Source organism: Lasioglossum baleicum, chromosome 13, assembly GCF_051020765.1.
Source record: "Lasioglossum baleicum chromosome 13, iyLasBale1, whole genome shotgun sequence".
Taxonomy (NCBI): domain Eukaryota; kingdom Metazoa; phylum Arthropoda; class Insecta; order Hymenoptera; family Halictidae; genus Lasioglossum; species Lasioglossum baleicum.
The window spans coordinates 6595110-6617676 of NC_134941.1; the positions used below are offsets into that span (position 1 = coordinate 6595110).

General features: G+C 38.2%; 1 protein-coding gene across 6 annotated transcripts in view; it reads left to right on the top strand.

Annotated features, from left to right (window-relative positions):
• Alpha-catr (alpha-catenin related) overlaps positions 1 to 22567 on the top strand; it is a 126350-nt gene that overhangs the window by 18054 nt on the left and 85729 nt on the right. The window contains exon 2 of one of the 6 annotated variants that reach the window (XM_076437461.1): positions 4787 to 4842. The exons of 4 other annotated variants lie outside the window; for them this stretch is intronic. In XM_076437461.1, coding sequence (XP_076293576.1) covers positions 4828 to 4842 — 15 coding nt within the window. In that variant the 5' untranslated portion in view covers positions 4787 to 4827. Of the gene's footprint in view, positions 1 to 4786; positions 4843 to 16275; positions 18419 to 22567 lie in introns of those variants that run through there. One more of the 6 variants, XM_076437460.1, reaches the window with a different exon arrangement.

Consider the following 22567-nt stretch of genomic DNA (forward strand, 5'->3'; position numbering starts at 1 on the left):
GGGGATGTTACGCATTTATGATAAAAATTGGTGTAAAATAAAACTGTAAAGAAATTAGAAGAATTGAATGATATTGTTATACTATTCTCGATCTATTAAAATGATTAACAGAGGAAATTGCATTTATATTTAACTTCTGTTTCTTACAATTGACTTGCACAATTTTCATTTTTCATAGAAATCCGCAACCTAGTAATAGTATCATACCATTAACGTATTAAAATATTAATAATTCTTTTATTCTCGTTGTATCGAAATTAGCAAAGATGCAGAAACTCTAACGATACTTCGCAGCATTTTCAAATAAATTTTTGTAAGACACTAATGAGAGATGGTGAAATTGATTGACTTTAGAGTTATAGTGATACTCGAGACAATCACTGATTCTATCTTTACCGACTCTTCTATATCCGACTTTCAATAAACTTAGCATAATTGCTAGTAGGAGAGCTTTGAATCAGCGACGAGAAGGAAAAAATTTGAAACAGGTCGTCATAAATTTTGGCAAGCCAGCGGAAAGTGGAAGTCAAGCACGTAGCACTCAGCTGCAGGTTTTAGAATTTACATTTTCAGGTATGCGAATGGTGGAGTTAGGATCTCGGTTTGTCGGTTTATCATGGCTACGCAAACGTTCCTTTTAATCCTTTGACCAAACCAAACCCAGACCTCGTGCTTGCCTCTTCGGACAGTAAACTTATGCTAGAACAAGCGAAATGTGGTTTTTTTATGTATCTTTTTAGTGAAGTGCAGCTGCACAATAAAAGTATACGAATATTTACATCTGTGTGATGTGGTGCTTCATAATTTTTTGAGGAAAATGTTTCAAATTTTTTCAATGTTACACATGTAATATTTTCTTTCGCTCTTTAACAATAGTGATCAATTTTATAAATAATAGTGGTCTAAATCAATTTTGAAGTGAAGATAAAGTATAAATATTATAATTTCCTTACTATGCCAAACTAAAGTTTGCCCCGTAGATGTAATTAAAAATTATGCGCATAGGCATATCGTGGAAGAAAATTGAATGAAATATTTCCCTGATTAATAATTACACTCTCTAAAGTTCCGTGCCGGCGTCAAAGGAACGCCTAAGTGAAAGGTTCGAGCAAGAAATTAAGACTAAGTTCTCAGAAAAGTAGGTCCTACAGTAAAGCTTAAAGAAGACCTCGTATTCTTCCCACGTGTTCTATCTCGGACGTTGGCCAAACAAATTTTTCATCGGCGACCGCTGTCATGTTCTCTTGAATGAGACGTTGTTCTATGGTGTGGAATACTGAGCGAGCGAAAGATCAATACCTGGCATTGATGAAATTGATATATCGGAGTCGGTTGTACGTGATCTTCATCGTACAGGTTGAAAAATTCTTCCTAGATCACGGATGCTTGTGTGTCTTTCGTGAATAATTCCTCAATAAAGCCGCGGAGAATATTTTCGCAAAAGAAATGCTATTTGAAATGGCTTCAGGAATCACCCTCTTCAATGAAATTCATTTTTGGGACACCCCGTACAGTTGAGCCGGTTAATGTGGAAGGTCTTGAAAAATGTCAGTCGCTTTCAGATTTTTAATTAAACGTCCTTTAAATCTCAAACGCTCACAACAGCACGGAACCACAAAGCGCACTTGTTACTGCCTTAACGAATCTCTTCTAACACACGTAGGCGGATTATTAATTCAACTTTCGGAATCGTGCAAATCTGCAGGCGCAGCGAACAGTCCAGTTAGGGAAATCCAGCTCCATGGGTATCTGGGTTAGGGTTTTGTAATTATTTCGGTGCAGTCTTTCGCGAAACAGTCGTTCCAAGAACGCGAAATAACATTAATTGTGTGGAAACTTTTGTGCCGAAAGTTCGCGAGGTCGAATGATTTATATATTTGAATATCCGACAATCTTGAAGGTCGAGTTCTCTCAGTTTTGAGACTGGGGAATTCGAATAGATCTTATTTCTTTGCATAAGTTTCGGCGATTAATCATCAGACGTTGGATCTTTCTGCAGAATGAAAATTACGAGGCGCAGGAATCAAATCAAGATTTTTGTCTTTCGTTTGTCATTTTACTAAGGTGAAAGTATTACATTGAAATTCTCAATTTGATAATAAACAAATAAATGAATAGAAATCCATTATCTATTCATCACGCTCTCTAAGTATTTTAATTATTCCATATTTATAAACAACCAAAATACATTTTTCTGTTGAAATATTCTTCATCATATTCTATGCATTCACTGCATCATACAATTAATAAATCTCTAATAAGGGGAGTAAAAGGTTAGAAGATTAAATTATGAGAACTTTGTATAGTTGTGTAGAGAGTTGATAAAAGAAAAAATACACTGAATAAATAACACAAACTGGAATACACATTTCGTTGGAAGTTTCTGATACAAATAAATTTATAATTGATTGATCGCGAGGGATACGAGTTAATTAGTACATCTAAGTTTTGAGAAATAATAGGGGATGATTTTCTCGTCTGGAGGCCTTAAGAGCAGTAGCTGTAATCGACATTGCTGGGACGTCAAGGGAGCCGATACCGTCTCTGTGACGTCCACCGTGAAACATTAGAAGTTTTTCTCACCTTTAAAGCAAGTGTTAAAAGTACCGCCTACCACACGGGTAGTATCGTCCCTTGATGTCACAATAATGTTCATCGGTTTCTGCTTTCAAGATCTATGGCAAGGGAATCACACTGGAAAACAGAAAGGTACTGATATTAGATTCACAACTTCATTTCTTTCCTTCACAATTAATCAATTGCAATTTTGGTTGATAATCCCAACTTTAGATGTGTCAACATTCAAAAGACATTGCAGTAATCTCTGGATATATGTGAAAGTGTGCAAGGAGAATTCAGATTCGGTTTGGATAATCGACGTTCCACTGTATCTCGTATTGAACAAGCAAATGTGATCGAAGTGGTGTCATGTTTCGCGTCATTTTAATCAGTGTCACGATGTGTCGTTGAAAGTTTCATAGAAAAATCATTGGGCACCAAAAAGTTTTATAACTGAATTAGTACAATACCTCCTTCAGATACCCTTGAAAACAAAAATTTCATAATAGTTGACTAATGGACGAAAATAGTGAAATAATAACTGTTGATTGAAAGAAAAATTAATTTATCAGAATAAATGTTCAAAGTGATGTGTATTAACATTCATTTCTGCAAACAATTTATGAATGATTCTCCACTAGTTCGTATAACTTGCTCACTTGTAAAACGTGTTTTATTTCATCCAAAATCAATGATTGGTCTTTAAAAGTTAAATTTCTTTGTCCCCAGTTAGTCTGTACAATTCGGTGTTTACCCGGTACAAAGACTCTGTAAGTCGAATTTCCGTTTGTTAAACCTCTCGTTCTGGAAAACTTCGATAATACGAAACTTCTACAACACGGAGGTTTTAGTATTTCCTTTGAAATTCAACTTACCGAGATGCGACTGCAACAGTTAATGGAGAACTCTGTACACGTAAATCCCTCGGAACAAGAATTTCACTAGCTAAGATTCACTAGCTAACGGAAATACATAATTTTCGCGTTCGCGGAACTGCAGACAAAAAGCATCAACACTTTAGACCTATCATCCTCTGCACATTGAATTCATATACAGATAATATTAATATAATAAAAATAATACAGGGAATACTCACGGTATAAAATTTTGAGACATGTCAATTTTTCAGCTAACTAAAATTTACAATGGTACACCGATATACAGATAATATGAATATAAGAAAAATAATCTGTGTCGCCAGATGAAGGGAGGGACCACGAATTGAGGGGAAAAGTTGGACCAGTAGAAGGGGAAGCTATTGGGTTGGCAAGAAAGTAATTTCGGTATTTTAAAGTGAAATAAAACCGAATTTCTTTATTCAAGCGATGAACTTTAATCAATAAAATATTTTCTTATTTGTTCTTTTTGGCAAAAGATCATCGAATGGAAGGAAAAATATCTTATTCATTAAAGTTCATTGCTTGAATAAAAAATCAGGGCTCTTAAAATACCGAAATTACTTTCTCGCTAGCCCAATAGAGTGGGGACACAAATCCTGATCTGGCGACACTGAAAATACTACAGGGAATTATCAGGGTATAAAATTTTTCGAGACACTTGTAAGTGTTCAGTTAAATAAAATTAACTACAACGGCATACGCAGATAATATTAATATAAGAAAAATAATACGGGGAATACTCAGAGTACAAAATTTTGAAACATCTCGCTTTCAGCTAAATAAACTCAATCATCATGGAATACTGAATTTAAATAATTTCAGAATTAACCGTAGCAACATTGACTGTTAGAATTATTTCTTTGAGCATCGACGGGCGTTGGAAAACCTAATTCTTCAAGTATGCAATTTTAAAAGGATTTAAAACTAAATAGATATGTTCACAATGAAGCTGTATTTGAATCAATAAGCAAACCAAAGCAACCTACTTACAATTATCTGCTCGAGCACCGTCGGGAGATGGAAAGCGAAATTCTTGAAGTATGTAATTTTAACGGGATACGCGTACGCGAAGTCGAGGCGAGATTCCAGCTCACATAGTATTATTCTATGGAACTATGGAAACCACGTATGGCTGCGGTAGTATCATTTCTGGCTGCGTTAATCATGGAGGATGACCGAAATCTGTTCGCGAAAAGCAAAACATAGGTCGGTGTTGCGACGTGACGCGACGGGAATCGTCGTGCCGTACCCTAGAAAGTAGAACGAACAAGAAATTCGCGCGACAAGGTAATGATTGTTCACTGAACGGATTGTACGATATGTTCTAGGCACATCTTCGACAGCCGATACAATTCAGTTCGTAGGTATAATGGGTTCTTCGTTGGTAAGTCTTTAGCGGACAATGTTTCACGGACACGTAATCGCTACGTACATGTGGTGTAACACTATTAGAGATCCATAGATCAGTAGCGGTACTCGAGTGGTGTTGTTATATGTTCATAGAAAGAGAGAAAGCGAGAAAGAGAGTGTGTGCGAGAGAGAGATATAGTTCTAGCCCTGCCTAATTGAATTATTTCGTTCCGTGCTTTTCACTGAAGTTATTGCGTTGTAATAGATCCGTGTAAACTTAGCCAACACAAGAACAGATGATTCAACACGGTCACAGAGTTTTGTTTCGAACACGGTCAGTAGAGGTGTTGTTGTCGATCGGCTGTGTTGTCTGTGTGTGCGTGTGATTAGGGGGAGATTTGTTATCGAAAATAGAATTTCTTTTATCACCGTATCCGACGGATCCATTTCCGTTCCTTTCCTCTCTGTGTTCCCAGTAGCTTGTTTCGCGGGCGAGCATGATTTCAGTTTGCATTCCGATTCACTGTGCTGATACGTTGTTTTACACTAGAGTTAGAGAACTTTGAGAGTTTTCAGTTGCCAGGACTCGCCGCCGCGGAAGAACGCCGGCATACTTTTCTGCCAGATATTTCTGTGTAGATTCTTCTTTAGCGGAATGATAGAAGTTTCATTGTCTTTTTCCGCGTGGAATTTGAATGCGTTCGAAAAATTCGAAACGCAATCTCGGTGGCGAATGTTCTGTGAGAAAGCGGGGAAGAAATTGATGTTAACAGGAATGTTATCTTTTAGAAAATGAAACGTGGTTCCATCAGTGACACGATTTTTACATGTTTTTCGTAGGTAAAGTACTGAAACTTAATCACAACTATATTGGTATTCTATGCACCTTTTTCTTCATTTTCTACAAGCTATACAGAATGTACATTTTTGAGGCACTCTGTAGTATTGTATACAGAAGATTAATGTTTGTGATTGTTTCTGTGCTTCATCTTACAAAAATGTGAAATAAAATTTGTATTTCTTATGGAATAACTTTAAGATAGTTCTAATCAGGTGTTTCGTATAGTATAATGAATTTATAAACAATTTTTTCTGGTATTAGAAATAAGGAATGATAATGTTCTTTATATGAAATGTTCATATGGTTTAAAGCATTTAGTGAAAGTATAAAATCTAGATTATACAGGGTGAGTCACCAAACGTTACCACCTCAAATATCTTTGTTGTTTCTAAAGATACGTAAAATATGGTAAGGACAAAGTTGAATGGTACAATGGTGCTGACACGATGCAAAAAAAAAATTTTGTTTTTATGTAATTTTTTCTAGAGATATGAAGGTGACCTTCATTTTTTTAAATGGAATGAGGTATTTTTTAATACATCAATCGATGCAGCTGGACATTCGTTATAATAAAGTACTAACCTATGTATGTCGAAAAGTTATTAGTTCAGGAGATATTTCAATTTAAATAACTCTAAAACACCATTACTGTCGTGATAAGACGTTACATAAGTAAGTAAACACTGACGTCGTAGTACGACAGTAATGGTATTTTAGAGTTATTTAAATTGAAATATCTCCTGAACTAATAACTTTTCGACATACATAGGTTAGTACTTTATTATAACGAATGTCCAGCTGCATCGATTGATGTATTAAAAAATACCTCATTCCATTTAAAAAAATGAAGGTCACCTTCATATCTCTGAAAAAATGACATAAAAACAAAATTTTTTTTTTGCATCGTGTCAGCCCCATTGTACCATTCAACTTTGTCCTTACCATATTTTACGTATCTTTAGAAACAACAAAGATATTTGAGGTGGTAACGTTTGGTGACTCACCCTGTATATATTTTTGGTAGATTAAACTTTGTTTCTTTGTAAGTGTAATCTCTCATCTTCCAATACGACGCTGTAGTTAACAAAAATATTTATATTGAACGTTAAACTTCCTCCTTTATTGTAACATTCCTACAACTATTAGCAATGAATAATACATTACTTCAAGAAATATTGAATTAGTTTTGAAAGAATTATAAAACACGATTTCTTTAAAAATTGTCCTATTTGTGACATAATACTGTATACACTATTTGGAAAGTGTATGAATAAATCTACGAATTACTATAATCCCAATAATTTTATCATTTTATTATTTAATAAGGTGATTTTCTTAAAATCATTATTTAATTGGAGCGGTTTGATCTTGGCTACAATATTTTTAACTAGTGTCTTCTATTAAAACATCCATTAGAACATATTTAGAAATAAATTGCACCATTCATAATGTTTCATTCATTAATTTCAAGAGAGAAATTTGTCCCATGTTGTTTACGATGGTTCTGAACTGTTTTAAAATTGATGAACGAAATATCTTGTTACAGAAAAATTGACATTATCATGTTTCATAAGTTCTATGCAAACTAGAGCTACTTTCGAAAACTTGTTCGATCCATTCTCATCTCGGAACTAATACGAGAACATTTTATAAATAAGTTGCATGGTACATGTTTAAAAAAGAACCTCTCGCATAGTTCCAAAACTCTTTCGACCCTTGATTCGCAACTTGACGAGACAATTTCAAAAGCAAATTGCGCGAATGATTAACGCTTTCATTATTTACTCTGTAACGATTGCGCGACGGAATCCAATCTGTAAGGAGTGCTCGTCGTTTCTGCGTCTTCGGTAATTGTTTCCTTCCGCGTTCAGAGAGTGAAACGTTCGAGGAGAGTGAAAAATCGAGAAGTTCATCACCGATTCAATTTTACGCCTGCTAATAGGCAGCTGGTTCGGTTATTTCCGATCGTGCTAATGGGAACGAACATTAGAAGATTCTTGTCGGGCCTACGCTACGGCGATTTCCATAACCGTTTAACCTTTCCGATGTCATGGTCGTTGTTTTCGTTCGTCGACGCAGTCAGATCAATAAAAAGAAGAATAGACATTCCATTAGGGGTGTAGCGTATCCGGACATCATCGTCTTGAATTATATAACGCGGTGTTTCTTCCCCTTGTCGAAGAAAATTTCGATAAACGCGTCAGTTATCACGGCGCGCTCCACCGCACCGGAGATCGCACACAAATTAGCTAATGCGCTGCAACCGGGGATAAAAAATGAAAAAACGTTAAGAGAGAAAATGCCGGAGCAAACAGCGAACGAACGAGCGGACGCTCTCGGGGAAGGATTAAATCGAACATTCTCATCCCGCGAACGAATGGCCCATTAAAGGCCGATTCGAAGGCGTGCGCGTTCAATCGTAACTCATTGCAAATTATTTTCACTAATGGCGCATAAAGCTGCGACTGTGTTTGACACGTCTCCAGCGGTTGTAACAGCTCCATAAAAAAAAGGAAACTCTCGTGTAACCCGGGGTTTAACTGCTTACACGCCGCGGAAAAAATTGTAACGGAGGAAAAGCAGAACGCTTTTACGAGCGCTACGTAAACGCGTTGTTCTACGCGGACGGGGAAAATTAAATTCGATTCAACTCCTTCATTAAAAGGGAATTGTATCTGTCAGTTCTTTTAGCTGCGCGGATCTCCCAGTCTAAATCTCCAACGAAATGAGGAACGATCTATTCTCGCGTACTAATCCAATTATAAAGCGCTTTTGTTGTTTTTTGTCGAAATTTTATCGAAATATTTGTGGCCTTTTTCTGATTAAATGGATACCAAACGTGACATAATTTCGGGTGAATTATTTTTTTACTGTTAAATCGTGTATTGGAAAATTTAAAGACTAGCTTCGTCAATATTACAAATAGTTATGAAACTATTGTTAACGTTATCGTTACAGTCTTCTGATTGAAACGAGTGTGGTCTCATTTTAATCAGAAAAATGTTAAGAACATGTTGATTTTAGTCTCATAAAAAAATCACTAGAAACAAGAAAGTTTTTTCATTGGATTACCTATGAAGGAATTATGTACACGATATAAGTAACATTTTGTTCGTGAAGTTTTCACATATACCGAGATATTACAGCAGACAGCGCAGTTCGAAAATATGTTAAATTATTTGTTAATTAGTCGTATCTCATGCTTTAAAGAAACTTTATACAGTAATCTTCAGTTTAGCATCCATGTCCAACCTCAGTTGCACGCGAGCAAATTAATTCCTATCTCGCTCTGCAATCTGTTTTAATACCGCGTAAGCTTAGTCCATTTTGCTATCAAAACAAGTAATGCCCCGCAAAGACTAGGTATATATCACAACTTATTACTAGCTTTAATTCAAGCCTGAGTTGTACAACAGTGAATTTTGATACGTTCAAATTAGACTGGAAAATCTAAAGAAATGCAATGGCTTAAACTACATATTTAAAAAAATCAGTGATATTCATTATACAATTTACATAGATTTATATTTCTACAGTGTCAAATTTCCTTGCGTTTTTGGACAAAATTCGTGACAGAGCCATTTCGTTAATTTTAATGGGATGCCAGGCCCAATTCAGTGGCAAAGGAGAAAGATTCTATCGCGTGAGTTTACATTCTTTCTGTATATTCGGCGAAGCTCTGACGGATCCTTGTGCAAGATGAAAGAAACCTGTAAAAATTGAGCCTATTCGGGTGAGTCGGGCAGAGCCTTCCAAATCAATGCGGGACGAAATAGAATGCTTTATCTGCGGTCTTAAAGTGCCGTGAACCTCAATGATCCTTCGGTTTCAGTTTACTACAGATGGGGTGGATCACCCTCAGGAGATCAATATATTCCAGAGAGCATAAAAGACTGTTGTATTTTCCATAATGACCTGAAGTTCTCCGAAGGAAACACGCTATTTCACGCAAAGAATTGTCTTTAAAGCTTTGTCCAGAAACTACGAGGTATCCTTCGTCGCCTTTTCTTGCTACATGTGCATAAACCTCTCTGAAAAACACATCAACAAACTTAACTTATACAAACATTTTGTCCACACAATTCTAGGAGAACTTATTTACACTTATTATTTTTTCATATAAGTTTCTAACGTCATTTGTAGGCAGCGGATTTTATGCATTTATAACAAAAATTAGTAGGTGTAATTAGACACAGTGAAAAAATTAGAAGAATTTAAAAACACTGTTACATTATTTTCGACTTATTAAACGTATTATGACGTTGACTGAAAATCAGGCAGAAAATTTTTATTTTGCATATTGATCCGCTGTCTAGTCATTTGACATAACTCTTTCCTCTGCGAAAATGTTCTGCGCGGCTTCGTTAAGGAGTTATTAATGAAAAACGCGGGCCAATCAGAGCGCGGCTGCAGCAGATGGATTCACGCCCAGCCTAACTGGTGCCGCGCTCTGATTAGTCCGTATTTTTCGTTAATTACTCCTTAACAAAACCTCGTAAATATATTTTCGCAAAGGAAAAAGTTATTTCAAATGATCTTGGGATTTATCCCTTTCAAGGAAACATTTTTGGGACACCCTGTATGAATTATTGTATAATAATTTTTACTGATGCCTCTGAGGAGACAGTCGAGTGTCAGTGCATTAATAATTTTGTACAAAAGTGCCGATCTCAGTACTAGCGAAATGAACAATCTGAAATTAATAATTTCGACCTGTTCGATATTTTCAGTGTCAATCAATTGGTCGTCGACAGTGAAATGACCAATTTTAATCATGTAGTCGGAAATGGCCAATTTTAATCATGCAGTCGGATATGGCCAATTTTAATCATGCAGTCGGATATCTATTGAAGTGTGGAATTTCATTGATATAATATATAAAAAATAAGACGTGGGTGTATTATATGTTCGTCCAATAGGTCAGGTTCGTGCAGCAGAGTTCAATATTGAATTCCACATATCGCCCCCTCACTTTTCCGACGGCGAACGAAAAACAAGGAGGCAAAAGTCCACGGAATGCGATGCATTGTCTCATATGGCGCATTAAGTATATACAAAACCTATTGCATATAGATTTCCTGGAAGGAGATTTCGGCGGTTCGGCTTAAGATATACGTATACTTCTTACAGCCTTTCCTATGAAGTACAGCACATATATAATACATATCTACTCCATACAGATAGATCAGACACACGCCGAAAAAGACGATTTTCCTGCTTTTTGCGACAGATGATAGGTTGAAACGTTTTATCGTGAACCTATTCTCCGGGTTTTTTTTCTGCGGAAGAAAAGAAACTTTTTTCCTACGTGCTTCGAGATTTTACATGGCCTCGAAAGAATCAGGGAGTTTTAGAGGCAGTTCGCAGCATTTTCAAGTCGCAAGTTTGTTCAATCATTCGCTATCAAGGTTGGAATCTCGTGTCGTGATTGCGAAGGGGGCGACGTTATTTTTAGATTCATTGTTAGTGAACAAGTTAGTGGATTTATAAAGTACATTTTGTAAAGTATAGGGTTTGTTTTTTTCAGGAAGCGTTCTTACTGTTGAAAGTTAAAACAGTGAAGTTATGATACTAGTTCATTTCTAATGAAATATATATGGAGGCTGTAATTGTATAAATTTTTATGTTTCACCCAACCAATTTCTTCATAAATGCATAAAGATCCGCAGTCTAGTAATCATCTTTGACATCTTTCAGTATATTTATTCATTTTTAATAGATTTGGTCTAGACCAATAACTCCGTCAAAATATTCTACACAAATGAATAATTTCTAACAATTTTTGCTATGTTCTGTTGCTTATTTACTCTTCATAAATTTTTGCCTTGAACGTTCACGACCACACCAATAAAATATTTTTCAACGAACGTACTCGAGCAGCATCGTGCTCAAAAGACAAATATTTCTAGAATTAATGACTGGAAAAAGAGTTGCAGAATGTCGTTGCCAGGCAGTTCAATTTGGATTTGTGCACGAAGTGTCTGCCACTTTTGCCATATGTCGCGACACCGAAGACCCCTCGAACAGTACGGCTGCTGCAAATATGTACAACAGTCACGTTTTCTGTTCGACGACGCGACGCGACGGCCGCTTTTCACAAATCGTTTTACTCTTGTCACATTTTCGAGTTCGGCTTTTTTTTCCACGTTTGAAGCTCCACGGGTGGTTCCTTTCTGCAAAATTGTTCTTTTGGTTTGACAGTGCAGCTGCTTTTTGCTTTTGTTTGGAAAGGGCGCACGGTTCCGTTCCCCTATGGTGATGGGAATTCTTTATTTGGCGACGGTATTTGGCTATCGATACTACTGTGTCTGATCATACACTGTCCTTTTCTACTGTCTATACAAATTCACGACTGAACGATCTTCGGTCGTTTGATTGTTCATTCGGGAAAGCACTTTTAATACCTTTTAAAAATTAAAAATTTGATTGGAAACGAAATCTCTTTAAACAACAAATTTTTAACAAGCAATAATATTCTGCACTTATGCCATTCGGGAATTTTTCTAATACTGCTTTCAAAATGTTTATGTAATATTTCTTTTGAATTTTTCTATACGAAATTTTAGCGTTGACAAAATAAAATTCTCTATCTTGACGTTTGAAAAAATACCGGTAAAAGCAGAAGTAAAGATAATTGACCGAATCATTTGCCAGAGTAGCAGTTTAAATACAATTTCACAGAATTCTGAGCAGAAATTCTTCTTTCTACGTATTCCTGGGATTAAATGGGAAGCTTGTACATTGTGAGCAATATTTTTTGCTGCTCCTTTTCCACCCTTTTAATTAAGGGTTGTTACTATTCTCTTGAAATTCTTCATCTTCGCTCTACATTACGCAATGTGTGTTTTCCTTGTTACAATGAGAGACCCCTGCATATACATTTTATTCATTCTACTTGCTTTCTACAATTTTGTTTACAACTCATTTGTGGCGACAAGTAATAAAAGATGTTACTAAGTGTTCTCACGAAATGTTTTATTCAAATTCAACATTCATTCCCACAAATCCTTCATGATTACAGACTGGACTGTATGATGTATTTTTCATTAAATGTTTCACTTACCTTTTGCGAATGAGCCTCATTATTCGAATCGATTCCCATAAACAATTGTCTTCAAACAATTCTTCTTCCACAAAGACGACTTTCCACTCATCAAAAATATAACATAACAAATATCATTTTACAAAAACGATCGATGTTGTCCGACTCGTTAGCAATTTAAGACCAATTCAGAATACACTTAGGGAATAATTTATTCTTGTTTTTGTCCAGAATATCCGGTTACGTCGCATATTTCCACATGATGATACGCCAGTTGTTCAGAAGTATCTGTCCAGCAAAAAGTGTGCATGTCGACGTGAGCCAACTGTTTTTCGCGGTCTCGAATCCTGAAATCGATGGTGTAGAGTGTTCTTAATGGTTGAATAATCGAATTTTTATCCGCGATTATCCATCGACTGTGCAGAAGTTTATTCAGAGATTTACGAGCACGTTCGGCAAACAAGGATCCAGGTTTTCTGTGATTTACGGTATGCTTTTGCACAATCTCGGTTGATTGTAATTTACTGCATCCGTGTATATTACCTTGTTATGGAACAAGATATTTTTGAGGATTATAGGTGTCAGTTTTACTGGTGAAATTGACCGTAACAGTCGGCACACTGTTCTTTAGAGTTTATTGTTGTATCAAAGTATACTGTGAATAAATAAATAATTTGTTGGTAGAACTCGGGAGAAAATTGAGATACTTGCTACACTGTAAGTTATTTAATTAATTGTCTTCAACACTAAACCTAAATGATCCATTTTAGATGTTTTATTTGACAATTATTGAAATTGTAAAGGTGTTTTCATGAGAATTTATTGAGTATATTTTTTGACTCCAGTATATATTATAGTAAAAATCGCACAAAATATAATTTAATCTTGTTGTTCTTATAATACTATACACATTAATGACTAATGACTGCTTTTTATGTTTTAAATTTAAATTTTATTGGATTAAAGTATATCTTTCTGATAATGCTGGCTAAATAACAACGTAACATAATATTAACAACGTGCACATAATATTTCGATTTTAAATAGACTTGTTAAATAGGTCGAGCAACAATACGGAAATTTTCGGTTGTCCGGAAATATTTCAATTACAACGCAGAAGTTATTTCGCATTTTAAACGCATTAATTTCGCAATAATCGAATACTTTCGTGTAAACCAGGCAACGCTAAATTTTCCTGCAAAAATATTATATATCCAAAATACGGAATTAAATTTTTGCGCACGACATTTCATTTTCGAGAAAATTAATATCGAAACATTCGTCAACCACGCGTGCTATCGAGAACGAGGTGTTTAATATACGAGTCCGACATTCGTTAGTTTTATTGTCAGCAATATTGCAGAGCGAATATTCGTCACAGTTCAAAGCTATTTGATGTAAACGTCGACTATGACAATTCCCAAATATTCCTTTGTTACAAACTATACCTGTACCAACTGCAGAGAAACCAAAATATTAATAAAAATCCAGATATGCTTTTAAATTGAAATATTGTTCAATAATGTCCAATGTTGTTCAATAATCGATACATAATTAAATTTTTACGTAGATAAAATATCTCACAAATGTGGAAACTTTAACAAAAATATTCAACGTTGTATTAATTTACGATCTCAGGTGCTTTTGAAATATCTTCATTTCTTACTTCTACTAGGTGAAAAAATAAAAATCGTTTGAATGTTGCGCTTATTAAGAATATTCTTCAAGCAATCTTCATGATTAGCAATATACCTGTGTAAACGTTTTCGCAATCTTCGTATCATAATAGGAATTCAATTTCCCAAATGAGATTTCCCTCATTCAGAGAAGTTCGTATTACGGACTCGAATCAACCTGCCGGTGCTAGAAGTTTCAGTTCGCCAAACAGGAAAAAGTCGTACAATAACTTGATCACGTGAATAATTGAATTTTTGACTGGGATGTTAGGAACAAACTGTGAGCTTGGTGTGTTATCGTTTGGACCTGATGAATATTGGCGGACGCTCAAATCTCGTCTCATGTAAACATCTGCTGTACACAAAGTATTCAACAGATTTCATTTTGTAAACATGCAGCTGTCAACAGTCGGTGAACGGATGTAATGGAACAAACGAATTAAAATTCTATTACATTCTATTATTATTATTCTGTTTTGAGGAGAACATCCGTCGGTATTCACAAATCTCCTCTTAGAGAACGTGCCTTTAGAAATTTCAAGATGACCTCTGTAGCCTATCCCGAGACAAATTCACTGACTTATGATACTTTCGTCTTCCAAGGTCATTCTAGGTCATTTAGTGCCATTTAAATTTCACCTTGAAGCTTCGGAAGACGTCCACCTAGAGAAGATTTGTGAGCACCATAAGATGTCTTCCCGGAACAGAATAAGTATTATCTGAAATAATTTTTACTTCAAAACGGACACCCTGTATGCAGTCTTATTAAACAATTCCGTAGTTGCTAAGAAACTCTCTTTCTTCCCAAAAAATGAACATCTATCAAGATCCTGGAAGTGTCAAAGCACCGAGCTGAACCCACGAAAAGGATGATTTCCGAATCCTCGAGCTAGACGACTCATCGAGTGGTCCGAATCGAAGAATATAAAAGACAGTCGGAATTAGCATCGGCGAAAATTACGGTCAACCGGTCGTCCATTGTCAGTCCGGCAACAAAAGCCAGGGAACCACACGGTGGAGCGTTCCCTATTACCGCCGGAGCGGTTAGCAAGAAACTCCCGCGCTTTTTCGGCCGAGTCAGCTCAAAGAGTTGTGGTGGCAGAAAAAAACCAAGAATTCCCTAGGCCGTGGAAAATGTTCGACCGGGAAAATCTGCCGTGGACGACTGTCGGGATCAGCAACAGTAGGGGATGACGTGGAATGGCGATACGGATGTGGGTTTAAGAGGAAAAGGGAACCAAGGAAAAGAGGAATTGGCGAATGGGGGATGAAGGGAACGGATTGTGAAAATCGCGATTTTGTTCGGCGAGTGTGCACACTATGGAGGAGTAGGATCTTTTTTGTAAAAATAGGTTTGGACCAGATGTACAGTGTGTACGTTGAAACATGAATCCCCAGGGAAAATTCACATGGAAATCTGGAGTTTTCATTACGACAAATTGCTACCCAACCAATTTACAGCAATATACAACCCCGACATATTACGCAAAATTCCGAAGTTTACCCCGGGCCACTATAACAGCCACCCCTCTGAAGCTTAAAGAGAGGGTGAGGCACTCTGGGTGCCAGTTCGACAATGGCTGTGAGCAGACTTCCCCCAGGTATCTCCAGGTCGCTCAAAGTTTGATGGGGTTTGACTTGAACGCACGAGTGGACCGGTGACGGTACCTTTCGGAGAATTCTCGTCTTATGGCACGAACGATATTAGCAAGTACATGAAGAACTATGGTCAAGAAGATCTTGAAAGCCAGCTGCCCCTGGAAGCGGACCATAAACCGAGCCAGTAACGGCGTTGACACTGATGTTGAACGAAGTTGAAAACTCGACTTTTTCCCGCGTGTTGGCGATTTCGTACGAGTGTGATGGATCAGCGGCTGTGGAGGAGGACGGCGGGGGGAAGGGGATGGGGCTGTGTGTGGTTTAGGGTAAAGAGAGGACGAAGGAAAAAAGAGGGACCGGCGAATGGGGGATAGAGTCGCGCGAAGAAGGGAAGGAATTGTGAAAATTGCGATTTCGCGGGCGAAAGTACGGGCCTGCCGGCGTATTGATTGTCGGTTGGTGGAGAGAGTCAGCGCGCCTGTGCTCCGACGTTTCACGCAGGGACCGAGAGAGGAAGCGCGCCAGTAACGAAGAGAGGAAACGGCGAGGGCGCACGGAGGGCGGAGAGAAAGATCGTCGGGGATAGAGGGGGGCTGGCATATATAGATGGAGGGCACAGAGAGGGAACGAAAGAGGGAGAGAACACCCTCGTTCCCGTGGTCCTGGCAGCGAGTCGGTTTCGAGTCCAGTCTTCCCCTAGGCACTCGACAGGCCGGTACCTGTTTCTCGTAGCGACACGCGCTCTGTCGCCCTCGCAGCCCACCAAACACAGACACACACCGACAGACATACACACAATCTCGTAACACAGACCACGTAAACTCGCGTGCAGAGACACAGATGAGAGCCCTACACAGGCACACATCTTCTATGATCTTCGTATGATACGTACATCAAAACACCGTCTTATATCTCTATGCACGTACATGTCCGCGTGCATACGCGTACACACGAGGACCTGCTCGCACGGATGAGGATCTAGGTAGAGTACAACAAGATCGGCCGAGAGAAGTACGCGGGCACAACACGTACAAACACACTCACGCACAGGCACCCACATGTCTACTCACACCGTGCAGACGCGTACGCGAGAGAGCGAGCCGCACACAAGCAACGAGTGGTCATCGTCGTCGTCGTCATCATCTTCTTCATCGTCGTCGTCGACTTCATCATCTTACCCCTTCGTCATCGTCTTCACCTCGTCCATCGCGTGTCACAGTCACGGAGAGCGAACCGGCCCGGACTGTGCACCCTGAGGAATCTGGACACGTCTGTCGAGTCAGCCTCCGCGAGCCTAACTGCCCGGCCGAGTGGAAGAGATTAGATCCAGAGCGTCCCTAACCCTCTCGCGCGCGGAAACAGATCACACTCAGTGGTCCCCAACATCCCGGGGTCCTTCCACGTTGAGCTGCTCGGAGGATCGCTGACGGAGACGGTCGACGACGGTGGAGAACGACGGTGATCAGTGATATACTTCGATCGAGTGTAGAGGTGGATCGGCCCGATATCGTTGACAACCTCTTGGTAGTATGACAGACAGGAGACGCAAGCCTCGCCGCTCTGTTGCCTGACAGACTCTACTAACCCGGTTCGCGTTCACCTGGCTTCATCTCGTGCGGAGAATTTGCACGCAAGCGGAATCGCCGGCGGAAAGTTAGCCTGATCCGTCTACGAGGGTCGTGGAACCCGTTACGAAGGGCGACGACGAGCTTTTCAGAGGCCGGAGTTCGTTGCACCATCAGAGACAAGTTTGCCGAGCCTGTGGCGGCAGCCTGGAACAGTGATCTTCCTTCAGATATAGAGAATATATAGGAGCGTCTATTTTTGTTCAGTCTTCGTCACCTCCGAACCTGAACCCCTTCGATTGCTCGCGGTTTAATCGTCGGAGGCGGAGTTAAGGAATTGCAATTTCTAATTGATCGAAGAGAGAGAGAGAGAGAGAGAAGAGAGAAATCACACTTGTTAACGAAAGAGATCACTTGCACCCAGAAGAGGAGGGAGAGAGAGAGGAGAGAGAAAGGATTAAATTATTTCTATATAAGAGGCACACATATCTAAACGATGTTGACGATTCATAGTATATTTTGATCATACTGGCAAAGTTATAGAGGGTGAGAGAGAACGAGAGCGAGAGAACGTGTATGTGTGTGTGAGAGAGAGAGAAAGAGAAGAAGAGGAGATCCGTTGAGGAGAGCTACTGACAAATCTCGACAGGCACAATAATACCAAAGTTTTAAATAGTAATATAGACAGAGAGAGATATATTATATATAAATACATATATATATATATATATATATACAAAACGTAGATATATTAAAGATAACTGATAGTAGAGAGAAGGAGGAGAGGAGAGAAGATTTTGATTTGAGTTGATTGTCGCTCCACTGTCTATATGCCTGCCGCATTCTACCGACGAGACAGAGACATGTACGACTGTCCCGACCATCAGGTATGTCTAACGATAGTATCACGTCTTGCTTTTATCTTTTACCCTCTATCTCCTCGTGGGAGACTGGGAACAGTCTCACGGGTCGAAACCGAATTTCTTTCCCGGGTAGATTGGAACGGACCAACCGCATTGTGCGCCGACTTTGTCGCGTTTATGCTCGGCGATATTTTGCTTGAGCTCTACGAAAGGCGAACGGATTCAGTCGTTTTCTATACACTCCCAGTCAAAAAGCTATCAGTGGGTGGAATACAAAGAATTAAGTCTTCTATGTGCAATTGGATTGTAGAAAATTCAGAAGAATTAATTATACTGTATATCAATCGAATTAACTGGTTAATTATGAACGATTATAGTGACTGTAGTTTATGATGTTCAACAGCTGCTCGTGGCTGCGAGTTAGCACTGTTTCTTTATTGTTAATAAAGTCGTATATAGGCTGTCTAATCTATACTCTATAGCATTTCCCATCGTAACTTTTACTTTTACAGTCCTAGCAGAAAAGATGGCAGATTTGTGCTATCTTTAACTGCTCAGGAACAGTATACAATGTTGTGTTTGTTGATACAACAATGAGGTTACTCAGAATATGCAGACAAATTTGTATAACGAACAATACAAAACTGTTTTATGCTGAGCACAAAGTGACAGCTTCTAAAGTACGTTTATTTAATTTAACACTGATACTATAAAGATATTAAGCAGAAAACGTTTTATCAACGGAAACATTATTTTAATTCTATTGAACATTTCTGAAAACATTAATTTTTGCCGGAAAGACGATATAAATCTGCATGAAAAATACTGTTGAAAGTTATTAGAAATAAAGGTGGCTGTACATGATGTTAATGAACAGGAAAAATATTGTAGTACTGTAAAAGCAATCGTTAAGGTGAAAATACTAGAACGTCGACTAGAGAGGCGATACGTCTTTGTTAATAATAAAGGAATTGTAAATAGTGCTAGCTACCAGCCACGAGCAGCTGTTAAATATCTCAAAGTCGCTGTAAACTCCCGCTTAATTAGCCAGTTAATCCGATTGATATATGCGAAACGTTCCATTAAAATTAAGCCGGCTAATCGACTGTCTTCCGCAGAAATAATACCAACGTTTGAAAAGGTTAAGTTCTCGAAATTCAATGGCGAACAGTAGATTAAAATAGTTTCCCGATAGTAGGTGATAAATACGGTATGAACGACGTAATAATGTTTTTACGAACTTCAACACACAAAAAATGGTTCCGTGTTAATAACTGTCGCTAAGAATATAATCTGGTCGATAAGAGTGTAAATTTTGTATTAACACGTTTTTTCTATGTCTCAACAAAAAAAGATAATAAATAAACAGAATTCGTTGACGCAACAGTCTGTAAATAACTGCTCCAATTGAAAATTAGCAACGCGATCTACTGAAATGGCGGAAAGGTGAATATTTGTTGACACAACAGTCTGGAAATAACTAAACAAAGAGAAAATCTGCTACGTTATTTTGGTCAAATTGATGAGGGAAATAATTGATGAATATTATTGTTCTCGAGATTCTCGAGCTATTTATCGCATCAATTATATAAAAGGATCTCCGCATTGTCTGCCGCCGATTCTGGAATGCGAGGAAGAAAGGCAACCGCATGCTATTAATAATTCAATCAGCGAGTGACGAGGCTGAAATTCAAGTTTAGTTTGGGAATAATTCTGCGCGATGGAGTGAATAGTATAAACGAAAGTATTTTTATAAAAGCGTCGAGTGATCGACTTTGAAAGTTCGTCGGGTACTCGTGCACTTGAGAACCATTTAACTCGTGTCCGTCCATTGTTGATTACGTCCACTAGTGTTAATGGTTATAAGCATCGACACTGATATGACAGTATTTGTTTTCCACAACGATCCGATAACAACAAATAACTTTATGTATACATACATGCGAGCTGGCGAAATCAATGCTACGCAAATATTAGCGTGCCGTCGTCAGTAGCGCAAGTAGAAATAGTCAATGATTGTCATACATGCTAGGTAATCGCAAACAGACGTGATTCGCGAAATTTTAGATCGTGTCTCTTTGTTGTCATTTATGCATTTCGTCGAGAAACGTGCTTTTAATAATATGTAAATATAGTAAAGAAAGAAAAATTGTACTTTTTCTTCTTGTACAATTAAATTGAGACGAGGCGCGTAATAAATTGTTCGCGATTTTAACACTTTTATTACTTTATTTTTAAATTATTCAAACAATTAAAGAAAAAAAAAGTAATGTCATCACAGTGAGATATATTTGAGTGTACTATATTTTCGGAATGTGCTTCTCAAAGTTAAAAATTATGATTAAAAATCGAATTAGAAAGCCCGCCATTGTGAATGGTTTGAAACGCAAAGGCTCACGGGAGGAAATAGCGAACCCTTTGCGAACCGTTTCCTTTTGTGATTGCGCGAGTATCCGTCCCTGTTCGCGACACGTAACCTCGACAAAGACGACGCCGCGGTCCGCGAGAGGGTTTTAAAGCGCGAAGTTAATACTGTTTTTCTGATGACGTGAAGTATCTGCTGGAAATGTTTCTCGGAGGAACTAATAAGCCGACTTTAATGGGAGATTCGGTTCCTGCGACCTTACTAGGAGGATAAAGCCCGATGGGCTCTCCCTCCTCTAAAGGACAGCAGACACGGAATGGCGGAGAGAGAGAGGAAGGGTGGTTTTCTCCGTGGGGGATTTTCCCGAAAAGGCTCCGAGAGGTTGAATCAAGAGAGTGACGGGCGAATCTATAGCTCCCGGGACGATTCTTGAAGCAACGTTTCATCGAATCTTCGCCACCGAACCAATCAATGATTTCTCTCCTGCCAATGACGCGAGTAATCGCGAAATTCGCCACAGACAACAGCGGCAATGTTGTCGCTCCGCACGGTAATTAAGCCCTGACCCCTCGAGAGAGAGAGAGGCTTTGTCAGTTAATTAGCAACCGAGATTTTTTTCGTGCAAACGAGCCGCCTTAACTTTTTAATTAATACATAAATTGATAACAACGGCCGGGCTTGTGACATTGGACTAGACGCATTTCCCCATTAATTAACTTGTGTACACGTATATTTATCTTGCCATTTCGTCTACGTGAAATTTTAATCCTTTGCGGTGAGCTCCTATGGCAGTTTTTTCAGTCAAATACTTTACTATACGATTTGCGCTCTTTCAGCAGTCGATTTAAAAATTTACAACAAAAGAATTAAGATTAAATGAACATGTACAGAAAAGCTCTACAATTTTTTTTTAATTCGAAGTTTTGTGTCGTATCAACTGCTAAGTTATTAGCGACATCAGAATTTCAGGGCCCCCAACCCCAACTAAATATAATAACTTTATGAGAAAAACGTAGAATTCGGATCTTGGATTTTGGTTCGTATTCGGGGCCCCCTTTTGCTTGGGGCCCCGGCTATTTGCCTAAGTTGCCCATAGGGTAACGCGCCACTGAGCGACATAATGAAATATGTCAGAATATACTACATTATTGTTTTCTATATATTAGGTGTGCAAATAAGTTCTTCCCCCTTTTTATTCCAAATTCAAGATTTTCTTACATAAAATCTATAATAAAACCTTGTCTGGTGACTCCCAGTCTTTCTGCCAATTCTTCTTGCGACTGGATCGGATTTTCGTTGAGAAATTCCTCTGACTCACCGTCATCGAACATTCTCGGTGCACCTGATCGTCGTCTTCCAAATTAACATTTCCGGCTTTAAATCTTTGGTACCACTTTTTGCATGTTCTGTAAGATACAGCGTTCTCACCCAGTGCCGCACAAACCATTTCCGTAGCTTGAACAGTTGATTTCCTCAGCTGGAATGCAAAGGGTAAGCAGTGACGCAAATGATGCTTGAAATTATTGCATAGGACTGGAAACTCTTAGAGCTCTCATCACGATTCTTCTTAAAACCAGAAGAATTCTTGCTAAACTAAAACTAATAGAATTCAGTCAGAAGTTATAACCGTAGAAAAAAAGGGGAAGGAACTTATTTGCACACCTAATATTTACATAAAAAATTCTAATTTCGAACGAAATTGTTTTCGAACAGCAATTTCCCTTTAAAATGGCACTGTGTTCGCTTGTAAATCGACTCCTCGCGAATCGATTAGCCGCCCCAGTGTGAAACATATCGAGTTTAATGAA